At 42.8% G+C, this 14362-nt stretch overlaps 1 protein-coding gene across 1 annotated transcript in view; it reads right to left on the bottom strand.

Moving 5' to 3' along the window:
* Positions 1 to 14362, bottom strand: part of ly75 (lymphocyte antigen 75) — a 228516-nt gene that overhangs the window by 98334 nt on the left and 115820 nt on the right. Inside the window, exons 14-17 of the mRNA XM_072474567.1 lie at positions 10551 to 10632; positions 9828 to 9899; positions 1444 to 1561; positions 878 to 913 (exon numbers count right to left, since the gene is read on the bottom strand). Of these exons, the coding sequence (XP_072330668.1) occupies positions 878 to 913; positions 1444 to 1561; positions 9828 to 9899; positions 10551 to 10632 (308 nt within the window). The remainder of the gene's footprint in view (positions 1 to 877; positions 914 to 1443; positions 1562 to 9827; positions 9900 to 10550; positions 10633 to 14362) is intronic.

Genomic DNA, 14362 nt, shown 5'->3' with positions numbered 1-14362 from the left:
AACTCCATGGCCAGGATTTTACAACCCCACCATGGCGTGTCTCCCATGATGGATGCAGTGGGCAATTTAATTTGTTTACCTCAGCAGGACTGTAATATCCTGCTGGGCGGGAGGGGCCGTAGAATCCTGTCCGATCTCTTCCAAAACTCTCCCGCCTTCACCCTGCCTGATACTCGGTCTTAGTCACCCATCCTCCTCCTCTTCCCCTCCTTCCCATATACTCACTGATCTATTTTAGCTTCCTGTCCCTGGAAGGACCAAATTCAGAATCTTTGTCGTGGTTTCCCAATTTATACAATGCCTGGAGGTTCCCCTCCAAGTCACTCACCACCCTGACATCAAAATATATCGCTGTTCCTTCACAGTCACTGGGTCAAAATCTTGGAACTCCCTCCTCAACAGCACAGTAGTTCAAGAATGCAACTCACCACCACCTTCTGAAGGGCAACTAGGGATGGGCAACCAGTGACGCCCACATCCTGTAAATGAATTTTTCAAAAAGCTTTCATTGGGCTCTCTCCTTGCCGTCATTGTCAATAGTTCTTCAGTGCTGATAAAGTTTCAGCATTAAAGAACATAAAGTCTTCTTGGGTAATGCTACACTGGTGTCATCTGATGCGGACAAGTCTCCTGCATTGATTGAAATTGTTAAGCTCTTGGCAGTGTGTGCAAGGTGCCTGTGTTTCCTGAGCATGGACCAGTGATGTGTGTTCAGGATCTCAGGTGGCTGGTGCTCAATTTTGTAGGTTCACTGTATTTATCTGTCTTATTCCAAGTGATGAGGGAAACAAAATACTATGCAGCACGTTTTTAAAAATTTTGATACTTGAATCTCAGTACAATTCAGCTGGAGACTAGTCTCTGTGCATTGACTTACCAGGAACGTACCAGGCAGGTGTCCTCAATTTAACCCCTGCCAAATAAAAGGTGTGAAATAATTACTTATAGGCAAATTATAAAATAAATAACAAAGTAACATTTAATGAATTGTCAATTGGAATTTTCATGGAACCACTCCTGCTCTCCTTTTGTAACCTTGACTACATTCCTGGAGAAATAGTGTAAATGGCCTAAGTGGTCAGTTATGCTGTTTCTACAGGGATTCCGCCTGTCTTCCCTTAAGTTACAGCAAAGAACAGGGAACCTGTGAAAATTGTCCCCACGTCTTTTCTAAAATTAGCTTGTTTTATTCGTGACAAAAATCAAAAATGCTGTGATTCACTCTCCCCAACGTGGCTCTTTGGCTTGTAAAATATATGTAAACAAACAAATCAAAAATTCAAAGGATCATTAAGTAATAAATCCTAAATGTACTGAATTTAGCAATGTCAAGACACAACATTCAAGATTTAATCAAAGGAGTGACACAATCGCAATTGCAACAACAAAGTTGACTAAGCTGCCACAAACAATTTCAGTTAATTTGGATAAATGGCAATTTACCTTGAGGTATTTGACACACCCACTCCAGTTTAATATCACAGTGGAAGGGCATTAAGTGATAGTCAAATTTCTTTCTGATGTCAAACATCATAAAATGTCTCCACACAGGTTTCTGGGTCTGTGGAAGTACAAAAGAAAATTGTAAGGCACTGTTCAATGTAATCAAAAACAATTACATTACATATTTGATGCTTCCAACTGATGTCATTAATAGCTGAACATTTCAGCTGCAAGGAAGGGGGAGCATTTAACTGTTGACTAAACATTCACAGGTCCGTGCTTGTACCCCTCCTGGAGTAAGAGTTAAATTTACTGCCATTGCTTAATCGCAGAATTTTCTTCCAAAAGCTCTTGAAAACAAATGTTCTTGATTTTTAATTCACAAAATCTCTCACCAATTCAGTTATTATGCATATTTTAACTAATAGTTTCAAACATTTACACATTTCCTACCGGATTCCCACCTGTTTTTCACCGGAAGGTGAAGCAGCTGGCAGGTGGAAATGGGGGTGGGGTGAGGGTGAAGACGCTGCATATCCAAGCCTCATCTGGTGGGCAGAATTTAGAGATGGTGACATGAATCCACCTCACCAGTTGGAGAACACCGGCGGTGTAGGGCCAGCACTTCCTTTCCACAGGTGACCCAACGCTACTCCAAAACAATCAGACACTTCCTGGACAGTGTGCAGCCTCCCAATGAAAAGGCTCCAGTGGGGTGCAAATCTCACTGAGAGCTGAGGGCAGAGGGTCTCAGGTTTGTGGTAGCAGCAGCACAATTTGGAGCTCAGCATTACTGGTAGCACCACTGCGAGTTTTGCACTGGGGCCTATGCAAAGGATCACCGATGGATCCCCAGATAGAGATGAGCACGATGGAGATTGCATGGGCAGCTTCCAATGTGATTACCCACTTCCCAATACTGGATCCCTTGATCAGGCACAGTGCTTGAGAATGAAAGACCCTCCAACCCCAAAACAATCCACAGGCAAATCGAACAGAGTTGGGTCTCCTTGGATAATGCAAGTATCCTACCCGCCGCTGGTTGAATGGCTACTGAAATGTTTCAGTTGGCCTCTGGCAGAAAGGTTGCCTTCTTGCCCTAGACTTAATTGGGAGGAGGCGGGAAGGTGATGGGACATCCACCCTTCACCCTCCCATCCAATCGCACAGTCCCCCTCGGCATTAAATTCTGCCTGGCATAATTTTCATTGAGAATGTAAAAATGTTTAAAGCGTATCAGTTTTGAATGAAAGCCCATTTAAATATGCAAATTGAATCCTACATTAGTTGTAGAGCTCAGAGTGCAACAATACAACTGTAAGAGCATGGCTGCTTCACAAACATAGCATAATTTTTTTTCAGAAAATAACTGCAATCTGCTGACGCCCCATATAGGGTCAGAGTAGAAACCACCCAATTTTTGGAACTCCTACAACTAATGATCTGCAGCAGAGCATTGGTGCCCACAATTCCCTGGCTGGGCCCAAATCTGAAAGTGGCTTCTGACACGCTGTAAAGCCATTCCACTAAATTCACATGGGGTGAACTTTTGACTTGCATCCCACTCTCAAAATATCAAAAGCAAATTTTGCAATCCTGGCAAATGTCTCAGTTGCTAGCACAAAGTTAATAAAAAGCCCAAAGTGTTGACTGCTCACATTTCTTTTTAGCATAAAATCATTTAAATAATTAGCATGAAGTGCTGGCTCAGCATTTTGTTTTTGACCTTGAGCTGAAAGATAACTTAGTGAGGATATTGGAAATATAGCTAGTATCTCAAATTTAGAGTATGTGGACTTCCCAAGCTTTACAGCTGGGTTTGGGAGCAAATATTGTTTCAGTCTATATAAAAGTTAAAATAGATTCTCAGTATTTATCAATCATTGTTAACACGGGTACTTGGTGTTTATGTGTGAGAAACTGAAGGGAAAACAAAATTCACTAAGATACATGAAATGCAGTCATTGGCAAGTGGCATGGCATCAAATTCTTGTCTGATAGCTTACAAAGCAGATGCACAGTTGCACATTGCGGGTATGGAAAGTCTGGCAAATTCTTGGATCTCCAAGGCACATACTCAGGCCATAGCACTGCACCATTCCTATAAGGCCTAATACTAGACCTATTCGGATGTCATCTCTTTGCTCACTTGCCTCCACACAGCTATACATGACCATTGTAACATTAAAAAAAATCATACACAGCATGCTGCCATGTCAAGTATATTAATGCGGTGTTTTACGCAGGATATACTGCACAGAAGCAGGCCATTGGCCCAACCAGTCCATGCTGGCATTTATGCTCAACTCGAGCCTTCCCCCATCTTTCATGTCTAAAGCTATCATAGCTCTTCATTTCTTCTCATTCATATTTATTTCAGCCAGTGTTCTATCACTTTCATTACGCCACTGCCTCAGAGTAATGCAGCTACACACAGCATTCTCCCGCTCTCTCAAGTTTGCAAATACTTATGCAGCAGAGTTAAACCAGGTAGCACTGCTTGAGACAGTGCACAGGTGAAGGATGGTAAATATAATTGAAAACATGGACAAGGACCTGCTGCTTGGATAACTGCCATTTAGTGACTTCCTGCACTTTGGAAAATGCAGCAGTATCATCCCGTTAAGATGCTGTCTGTGCTCCTCCAATTCTGATCTCTTGAGCATCCAATTGAAATCACCGCATTGTTGGACTTGTGCCTTCAGCTGCCGAAGCCCCAAGCTCTGCAATTCTTCAATTAACCTCTCTGTCTCGCTGCCTCCCTCCTCCATTTTAAGTTGCTCCTTAACAATCTACCCATTTGGCTAAAGTTTTGAGTGCGTCTCCTAATATCTCTTCATGTAGCTCATCAAATTTTTGTTTGGCCATGTCCCTGTGTAGAACCTTGGGAGGCTTAACTGTGCTAAAGGTGTCACATAAATCTAAAGTTGTGTAATGGAAAAAACGATATTGTTATTGGGAACAGTGTTAGTCATGATGACTAATTCATCAGTCACCTGTTTGAAACATGTCTGGACAGCAGATTAGCTGATGTTGCAACATTAGCCAGGAATAAGATGGGGTGATAACAATTAACATGCAGGCAAAATACTAGTAGATTGGCCACAGATGAAGAAGAAAAACAAAACTGGTTATACTTGTTGTTATGACAGTTCACTTGCAGAAAGACACAGTTAAATCAAATGGGACAAAAGCTAGTTAACATACTGTAGATGGTAACGGAGACATTGGTGTTGATTGAGATATGATAGCATGCACAATTGTATAGAATTACTGGGAAAGGGCTTGGATTGGCAAATTCTGCAAATGTGTTGTCAGACACAATCATGCTTATCATTCTGGCTGTTATTTTGCTTTTTTCACACGTTTGTTTCTCCCTCTGATTCGGAGTGTCAGTAAAATCGTCAGAGGACTTCATCCAGCATTTGTTGTTTCGCAAGTCACACTGTCGCTGTTAGCAAGATTGTTGTGTGGAGAGCATGGGAAAAAATGTAACATAGAGCAAAGATTCAGCAGGAAATAATATAACATTCAAACTGGGATTTGTGCCCGCTAGATCTCAATATGAGATCTTCCCCGCCCTCCTCATTCCATAAGACCATAAGACATAGGAGCGGAAGTAAGGCCATTCGGCCCATCGGGTCCACTCCGACATTCAATCATGGCTGATTTCAACTCCATTTACCCGCTCTCTCTCCATAGCCCTTAATTCCTCGAGAAATCAAGAATTTATCAACTTCTGTCTTAAAGACACTCAACGTCCCGGCCTCCACCGCCCTCTGTGGCAATGAATTCCACAGACCCACCACTCTCTGGCTGAAGAAATTTCTCCTAATCTCTGTTCTAAAGTGACTCCCTTTTATTCTAAGGCTGTGCCCCCGGGTCCTAGTCTCCCCTGCTAATGGAAGCAACTTCCCTACGTCCACCCTATCTAAGCCATTCATTATCTTGTAAGTTTCTATTAGATCTCCCCTCAACCTCCTAAACTCCAATGAATATAATCCCAGGATCCTCAGACGTTCATCGTATGTTAGGCCTACCATTCCTGGGATCATCCGTGTGAATCTCCGCTGGACCCGCTCCAGTGCCAGTATGTCCTTCCTGAGGTGTGGGGCCCAAAATTGCTCACAGTATTCTAAATGGGGCCTAACTAATGCTTTATAAAGCTTCAGAAGTACATCCCTGCTTTTATATTCCAAGCCTCTTGAGATGAATGACAACATTGCATTTGCTTTCTTAATTACGGACTCAACCTGCAAGTTTACCTTTAGAGAATCCTGGACTAGGACTCCCAAGTCCCTTTGCACTTCAGCATTATGAATTTTGTCACTGTTTAGAAAATAGTCCATGCCTCTATTCTTTTTTCCTAAGTGCAAGACCTCGCACTTGCCCACGTTGAATTTCATCAGCCATTTCTTGGACCACTCTCCTAAACTGTCTAAATCTTTCTGCAGCCTCCCCACCTCCTCCATACTACCTGCCCCTCCACCTATCTTTGTATCATCGGCAAACTTAGCCAGAACGCCCCCAGTCCCGTCATCTAGATCGTTAATATATAAAGAGAACAGCTGTGGCCCCAACACTGAACCCTGCGGGACACACTCGTCACCGGTTGCCATTCCGAAAAAGAACCTTTTATCCCAACTCTCTGCCTTCTGCCTGACAGCCAATCGTCAATCCATGTTAGTACCTTGCCTCGAATACCATGGGCCCTTATTTTACTCAGCAGTCTCCCGTGAGGCACCTTATCAAAGGCCTTTTGGAAGTCAAGATAGATAACATCCATTGGCTCTCCTTGGTCTAACCTATTTGTTATCTCTTCAAAGAACTCTAACAGGTTTGTCAGGCACGACCTCCCCTTACTAAATCCATGCTGACTTGTCCTAATCTGACCCTGCACTTCCAAGAATTTAGAAATCTCATCCTTAACGATGGATTCTAGAATCCTGCCAACAACCGAGGTTAGGCTAATTGGCCTATAATTTTCCATCTTTTTCCTTGTTCCCTTCTTGAACAGGGGGGTTACAACAGCGATTTTCCAATCCTCTGGGACTTTCCCGGACTCCAGTGACTTTTGAAAGATCATATCTAACGCCTCCACTATTTCTTCAGCTATCTCCTTTAGAACTCTATGATGTAGTCCATCTGGGCCCGGAGTTTTATCAATTTTTAGACCTTTTAGTTTCTCAAGCACTTTCTCCTTTGTGATGGCTACCATATTCAACTCTGCCCCCTGACTCTCCGGAATTGGTGGGATATTACTCATGTCTTCTACTGTGAAGACTGACGCAAAGTACTTATTTAGTTCCTCAGCTATTTCCTTGTCTCCCATCACAAAATTACCAGCGTCATTTTGGAGCTGCCCAATGTCAACTTTTGCCTCCCGTTTGTTTTTAATGTATTTAAAGAAACTTTTACTATCATTCCTAATGTTACTGGCTAGCCTACCTTCATATTTGATCCTCTCTTTCCTTATTTCTCTCTTTGTTATCCTCTGTTTGTTTTTGTAGCCTTTCCAATCTTCTGACTTCCCACTACTCTTTGCCACATTATAGGCTTTCTCTTTTGCTTTGATGCATTCCCTAACTTCCTTTGTCAGCCATGGCTGCCTAATCCCCCCTCTGATAACCTTTCTTTTCTTTGGGATGAACCTCTGCACTGTGTCCTCAATTACACCCAGAAACTCCTGCCATTGCTGTTCTACTGTCTTTCCCACTAGGCTCTGCTCCCAGTCGATTTTCGTCAGTTCCTCCCTCATGCCCCTGTAGTTACCTTTATTTAACTGTAACACCTTTACATCTGATTCTACCTTCTTTCTTTCAAATTGGAGATTGAATTCTACCATATTATGATCACTGCCTCCTAAGTGCTCCCTTACTTTAAGATCTTTAATCAAGTCTGGCTCATTACATAACACTCAGTCCAGAATGGCCTGTTCCCTCGTGGGCTCCATCACAAGCTGTTCCAAAAAGCCCTCCTGTAAACATTCAATGAATTCCCTTTCCTTGGGTCCACTGGCAGCATTATTTACCCAGTCCACCTGCATATTGAAGTCCCCCATGATCACTGTGACCTTGCCTTTCTGACATGCACTTTCTATTTCGTGGTGCATTTTGTGCCCCCGGTCCTGGCCACTGTTAGGAGGCCTGTACATAACTCCCATTATGGTTTTTTTGCCTTTGTGGTTCCTCAACTCTACCCACACAGACTCCACATCATCTGACCCTATGTCATTTAGTGCTATTGATTTAATTTCCTTCCTAATTAACAAGGCAACCCCGCCCCCTCTGCCCACCGCCCTGTCTTTTCGATAGGTTGTGAATCCCTGGATGTTTAAATGCCAGTCCTGAACCCCCTGCAACCATGTCTCTGTGATGCCTACCACATCATACCTGCCAGTCACAATCTGGGCCACAAGCTCATCTACCTTGTTCCGTACACTGCGCGTATTTAAATATAGCACCTTTAATTCTCGATTGACCGTCCCTTTTTGTTTTCTTAGTGTGGTGGACCTTGGTTTACTGAGCCTTTCCATACACAGTGTCATATCTTGTGGGATGGGGACTATCGTAACCTCTCCTGAGTTTTGTCTTTTCGTGCTTTTTTGTATTCCTAAGCAGCTACGCTTCCCACTGATTACTTCACCTCTTGGTTCCCTGACTTTCCCTTCCCCCCCCCCAATCTTTAGTTTAAAGTCCTATTGACCACCCTATTTATTCTTTTCGCCAGAACACCGGTCCCAGCTCGGTTCAGGTGGAGACCATCCCAACGGTATAGGTCCCCCCTGTCCCAAAACTGATGCCAGTGTCCCATGAAAAGGAACCCCCTTTCCCACACCACTCTTTCAGCCACGTGTTAACTTCCCTTATTCTTGCCTCCCTATGCCAATTTGCACGTGGCTCGGGCAGTAATCCGGAGATTATGACCCTTGAGGACCTGTTTTTTAATTTGAATCCTAGCTCTTTATAATCTCTAAACAGGTCCTCTTTCCTAGACTTGCCTATGTTGTTGGTACCGACATGGACCACAACAACTGGATCCTCCCCCTCCCTCTCCAGTATCCATTCGTGATGTAATCAAGTATTTCCAGGTCTTCAAATAAATTTTAATATAATTAATGGGCTTGGTGCCAAAGGATCCACCTACAACTTATCTTTCCCTCCCCCGGCGGCATGACATCACAACAGCACAAATCACCACAGGTTTTTAAAAGTGAAAATCGGTCGTGATGACTGTGCTGGGCGCGCCTTTGGCCCCTGGAGTTGAGGGCTAAGGCTGGGCATTGCCCACTGGCACGCAGTGCCCCCTAGCAGTGCCCCAGAACTGCCAGGGGCAGTGCCAAGGGCACAAGAGGGAACTGCCAAGGCGGCTCTGGCAGGATGGACGGGGGGGGGTGTTAACCCACCTACTTTGAATGGGGGGAAGAGGGAAGAGCCCTGATTCTTGTGAGATCCTTGGCAGCACTCTGAAATCGCACAGAGCACTGTTCAATCAGGTGAGAAACGGCACCTGTAAAGCCAGCAGGATTCACACAAGCTTTTTTTGCCTGACCAAGCACTGCGTGCCGTTTTGGGAAAATTGCATCCATAATCATTGCTGAATCACAACTGAGAAATATCCAGGAGCTGAATTGGACCAGTCAGTGTAGACGCTGGTACACCGATCATCAGCATATTGAAACTGACCTTCTTGCTCCTCAAAGCCTCTCCACAACAAAGTCAGGAGTGTAATGGAATATTCACCACTCAAATGGATGGATGGAGCTGTAATAACGCTTGAAACCTAAACACCATTAAGGACAAAGCAGTGTGCTTGATTGGTGCCTGTCACTGAAACCAGAGATACAAGAATGAACTAAGTACAGAATGTACTGCAGCAACCCATGAAGCTTACTTGAAGAACACCCTCAGAACAGTTGCAAGAGGTTTACAGGAACATCAATATCTCTAAATTTACTTTCAAACCACATCATCCTAAAGTGAATCGAGATGCTATTTCTGCATAGTTGCTTGGTCAAAATTCTGGAGATCACTGCCTAACAAAGTTATGGGAACATCAGTGGTATAGGGGCTATAACAGTTGAAACATGAAAACATAAGAATTAGAAGGAGTAGGCCCGCTCCACCATTTGATAAAAACATGGCTGATCTGATTGTAGCCTCTGCATAACCCTAAACTCTCCTGTCTATTAAAAATTCGATCTCACTCAGCCCTGAGAATATTCAATGCCTCCACTGAGCTCTGGGGGAGAAAATTCCACAGAAGCATATGGTTCACTACCATTTTCTCAGAGCAAACTGGGATGAGCAGCAAATGTAGCTTTCTTACCATCTTGAACAAATAAAATAAACAATTTGGTTCCACAAAAATGTTGGGAGTCTCACCTGAAATGCAGCACAATCCCTGACAGCATAGTCATCTTCTTTAAAATCAAAGGGTAACACCGCCAAGGAAACCTATCAAAAATAAAATATTAGAACATATCTGGCAATAACTGTTTCAGGTAATGAATGAAATGAAAGTTGCTTATTGTCACAAGTAGGCTTCAAATGAAGTTACTGTGAAAAGCCCCTAGTCGCCACATTCCGGCGCCTGTTCAGGGAGGCTGGTATGGGAATCGAACCGTGCTGCTGGCCTGCCTTGGTCTGCTTTAAAAGCCAGCGATTCAGCTCAGTGTGCTGAACCAGCCCGCCTCACGATATTTCAACCACTTGCCCGGCTTCGTTACCTAAAATTAAGTCCAGGACCACCCACTCTCTTCTCGGACCTTCTACGTACCAGCTTAAAAAGTTCTTCTGGGTGCATTTTAAGATGCATATTGTGGCATTGTGGAAATGGAGAAAACATCTTATGGTGCACTTGTGGCCTCTATTGCATGACTAAGTTCAATCAGTTCAGCGTCTGAGTGTAAGACGAGCTCTGAAAAATACCCCTCATAATCTAAGAGACTTGAATGTAAAGGCAAAATTAACAAATCATAGTGGGAATATAACAAGAGAACATTTTTGCAAAGGAAAACCTCTGAAGTTGAAGCAGTTTGGTGTGATACTGAACTTCTAATTAGCTTTTATTAACATAAACAAAATCTGTTAAACTGCGAGGTTTACCGGCCTGCTGTCACTCCATTCCCAAGAGCCTTTGGAATCTGGATTTCTCTTGCTTAATCCAACCCAAAACCAACGTTCATCACTGTAAAAAGAAAAAATTAACAGAACAACAAGTTTAAGGAACAGGATTAGGCCCCTATCCTGTATCCCCCGTGGCGGCAGCAGCGGAAAGGCCGGCACCTGCTTTCTCAGGAAGTCTTTCACTTGCAAATATCTGAAACCATTGTCTGACGGCAGTTTAAATTTCACTATATGCATTTCTGATTACCATTCATAACTATGCACCGTATAAATGTGTATATGGACACCTGAACTCCTTTGCCCCTCCAAAGGTCTTAGTCGCTCATCAATAAAATCCAAAAGTTGATGACCTCACATCTCTTCACATTGAACTCTATCTTATACGGTTACACTTCTTTCATCTAAATACTGTACAATCAACCATTCATACCATGAACCAGTTATGTTACAGCAACAAGCACAGAGAAAGCAGCAAGAACAGCCTACCATCACGTGCATAATATATTTGTGCTCTCCCTCTGAAGCACAAGCAGAGAAACCCCGAATGGCTGTCCACATATTTTCCTTAAACTGCAGCCCAAAAAGAATTTCATGAATCATATTAAATGTGGCATTTTCTGGTGCTAACCTGATCTGCCAAAGAAATTTAGGAGAATGTGTGTAAAGCAGAGATCCCACGCGGAACAACAGAGCTTCATTGTTATGCTCCCACTCGGCGAAACAGTGTTCAGTCTGATTTTTAAAAATGCTTTGTTGTATAATAGATAAGCCACTCAGCCAAACACAAGACATAATCATTAAAACAGCTGGTTATGTACCATTACAGAAATGAGGACTGCACGTGAACAAAACGCTTCAATGAGTCATTTAACATCAAAACACCACCTTCGGATATGCAATGTTATACAGTCTAGGACAGCAATTTACTTCTCTTGTATGTTTCTGCTGTTCTAGTTCCTCTTGGTGTCCAGTATGTTTGTAGCCCAAAGTTAATTTAATACTAACTCAAAAGTACAACAATATTATGTTGTCTGACTATCTGAAAACAAACCCAATAAAGGTGACAATTCCAAATGTAATATATTATTATTTTAGGAGGATCCTATCTCAGTAGTATACGTGCACATACTTTATAGCCACAAGTAGCAGGATAGTGCTTTTGAAACTGTGAGAAAGAATCTTCAGTATGACCCCCTCCTTCACTCATTGATCGAATGGGAGTAGTCTGGTGTGAACATAAGCACTTGTAGAACCAGTTGCTGGTTTGTGTGTTGTAGGTAATTGAAAGGGGGTAAAGTAAGTAAGGCACAAGTAGTACATAACCCAGCATACACCTATATACTTGGATTGCTCAATAAACAAGACCAACAGGTTCAGTATCAAACAAACATAAACCCGAGTAACAGGCAACACACTTCTGGGTATGGGCACCGAAGATGGTGAATTGCACGCTAAGCATGATGGGACATAAACCAACCAGACTTGACCACATTCCTAGGAAGGACAGACAGACAGAATGCAGGCTGTTCAGCTCAGCAGGAATATTTCTTATCCTCAGCTCCGAACAGCTTTGGCTAATTAGACAATGGTACTACAGCAACAATCAAAGACAGAAGGAAGATAAAGAGGACTGTTTGTACAAAGCATCAAGGACAGTGGATAAGAAGAGTCTGGGAAACATCAGAAGATCATGAGTAAGGCTCCGCAGGTGCATGAGCTGGTCAGGCAGCCCCAAGTTTCCCAAAAGCAATTTTATTGATCAATGTATGTAATCTGCAGCCACAATGATTGGATCAAGTCCAGCTTAGGCAGGGCTTCGGAGTTTTGGAAATTGTATAGTTGTTGAATCGAAAGCAATGTCAGGTAGAGTTAATCTGCCTCAGATTGCTCTCCTATCGTGCGTTGGCAAATAAAGAACATCTTTACCAGAGTTGCTGTCTCCGTGAGTCTGAGTTGGGGAATCCCCCACATGGAAGCCAGCTCAATACTTAGCCTCTGAAAACACTCCTACAGTAATGTCATTCTATACAATTCATTAATGGGACTCTTATAATCTGTGACTACAAATCATAAGCACATGTAAAGCCTGTTAATATGGATACAACACGGCTGACACTGTACATACTTCAGTTAATTGGAACTTCACAAACCATTTTGCAGGTGAATAAATAATAGTGTAAGCAATGAAGGCGGTGTCACAAGAACTACCAAGGACAGATAGATTTTGAATCGACTACTCTCCAAATATTTTACAACTTGGTTTTGAGTGGGTGATGCGGAAGTAGGTCTCTCCAACAAAGTGACAGTATCATGCTTCTTATTTTCTTACCAAATTCATGTATATGCTGACTCACTCAGCATTTGGCAAAGTTTACAATTAAGCTCCATAACATGTGATGGATTGTCAAGCTAGCTAAATTTGAAAAGTTATCTTAAAATTATTTAACTCTCTAATGAAACTTCAGGATTTGAAAGAAAAATATTTTCTCAGAACGCCAGTGGATGCCACTGATTCAAGACATATCTAATCTAGTTGCAACAGATCAAGGTCACTGTGAAGGAGTACACGATTCATATCCATTTCCGAGAACAATTAAGGATGGAGTTACAGTGGAGTGATTTGGGGACTCCAGGATAATACAGCAAACCCCCCTACCCATCCTCACAGAGGCAGTCTAGACATGCATCTCTTTTGCATGTATGCATTGCTACTGTAGAAACATCATATAGCTCCAGCAGCCTTCATGTCAGAATTGTCGGATTCTGCCTGTATTTTTTGTCTTCTTTCCTAGCCTTCTCTTTATGCAGACCTTATTGCACAGAAAACAAAGCATACAGTAGACTGATAAGAATCATAGACAGTGTGAATGAGCTGTTTCCCCAGATGTGTCAAAATTCTGAAGCACTATTCCAAGCTATCAATGATTTGGTCAAAGCCAATTCTCCTCGCTGGATATACTTCATTATGCCTATGCTCAACAACTGTTCACATAGCTATCATGAACCGAGGTCAAAAAGAGTAACCTTGATTTCTGAGGAGCTAGCTTCATGCTCCACGTTGCACATCAAATAATGAAAAGAGGAAGGATGGCCTAAATGATGACATAGTTGGTGCATGGGGAACAGGCACTGACATGCATAATCATAGAACATACAATGCAGAAGGAGGCCATTTGGCCCATCGGGTCTGCACCGACCCACTTAAGCCCTCACTTCCATCCTATCCCCGTAACCCAATAACCCCTCCTAACCATTTTAGGACACTAAGAGCAATTTAGCATAGCCAATCCATCTAATCCTGTGCTGGTCACCACCTATAATTTGGTAGTGCAGTTCATAGTAGGCAGCTATGCGTGGTCCTAGACCAGAGAGATTCATCAATTTTTAAAGGTGCAATAATGCCTCACGCAAGAGACTGGGTCCGTGGAAAATTGAGTTGCTTGCTCTGACAAATAAGGCACTGACTACCTGTGTGCTACATCTAATCACTGCAGATGAACTGATATCTTCAATGTTGCCCTGTAACAACTCTAAAATGAATCTCATGCAGAAAGTCTGAATGCTCTGGTAACTTTGATGATCACTGGTTGTGCCGAGTTTCAGTATTTAGTCCAACTGTCCAGTCTGTCTGCAGTGCACTAGGACTGGAATTCTTGACAAATCCAAATTAAATCTCCTTTAGCTTAGAACCCAGCTGTACAGACAAACTGTGAGGGCGAGATGTCCACCTTTGGTGCTACCTCACCTGTCTGCTACTGCTCCTTTGAACCCCTTCTCTCTCTGAAGAAGTC

The sequence above is a fragment of the Scyliorhinus torazame genome, chromosome 2, assembly GCF_047496885.1.
Source record: "Scyliorhinus torazame isolate Kashiwa2021f chromosome 2, sScyTor2.1, whole genome shotgun sequence".
Lineage (NCBI taxonomy): Eukaryota > Metazoa > Chordata > Chondrichthyes > Carcharhiniformes > Scyliorhinidae > Scyliorhinus > Scyliorhinus torazame.
The sequence above is the reverse complement of the archived record's forward strand: the minus strand, read 5'-3'. Positions and strand labels throughout refer to the sequence as shown.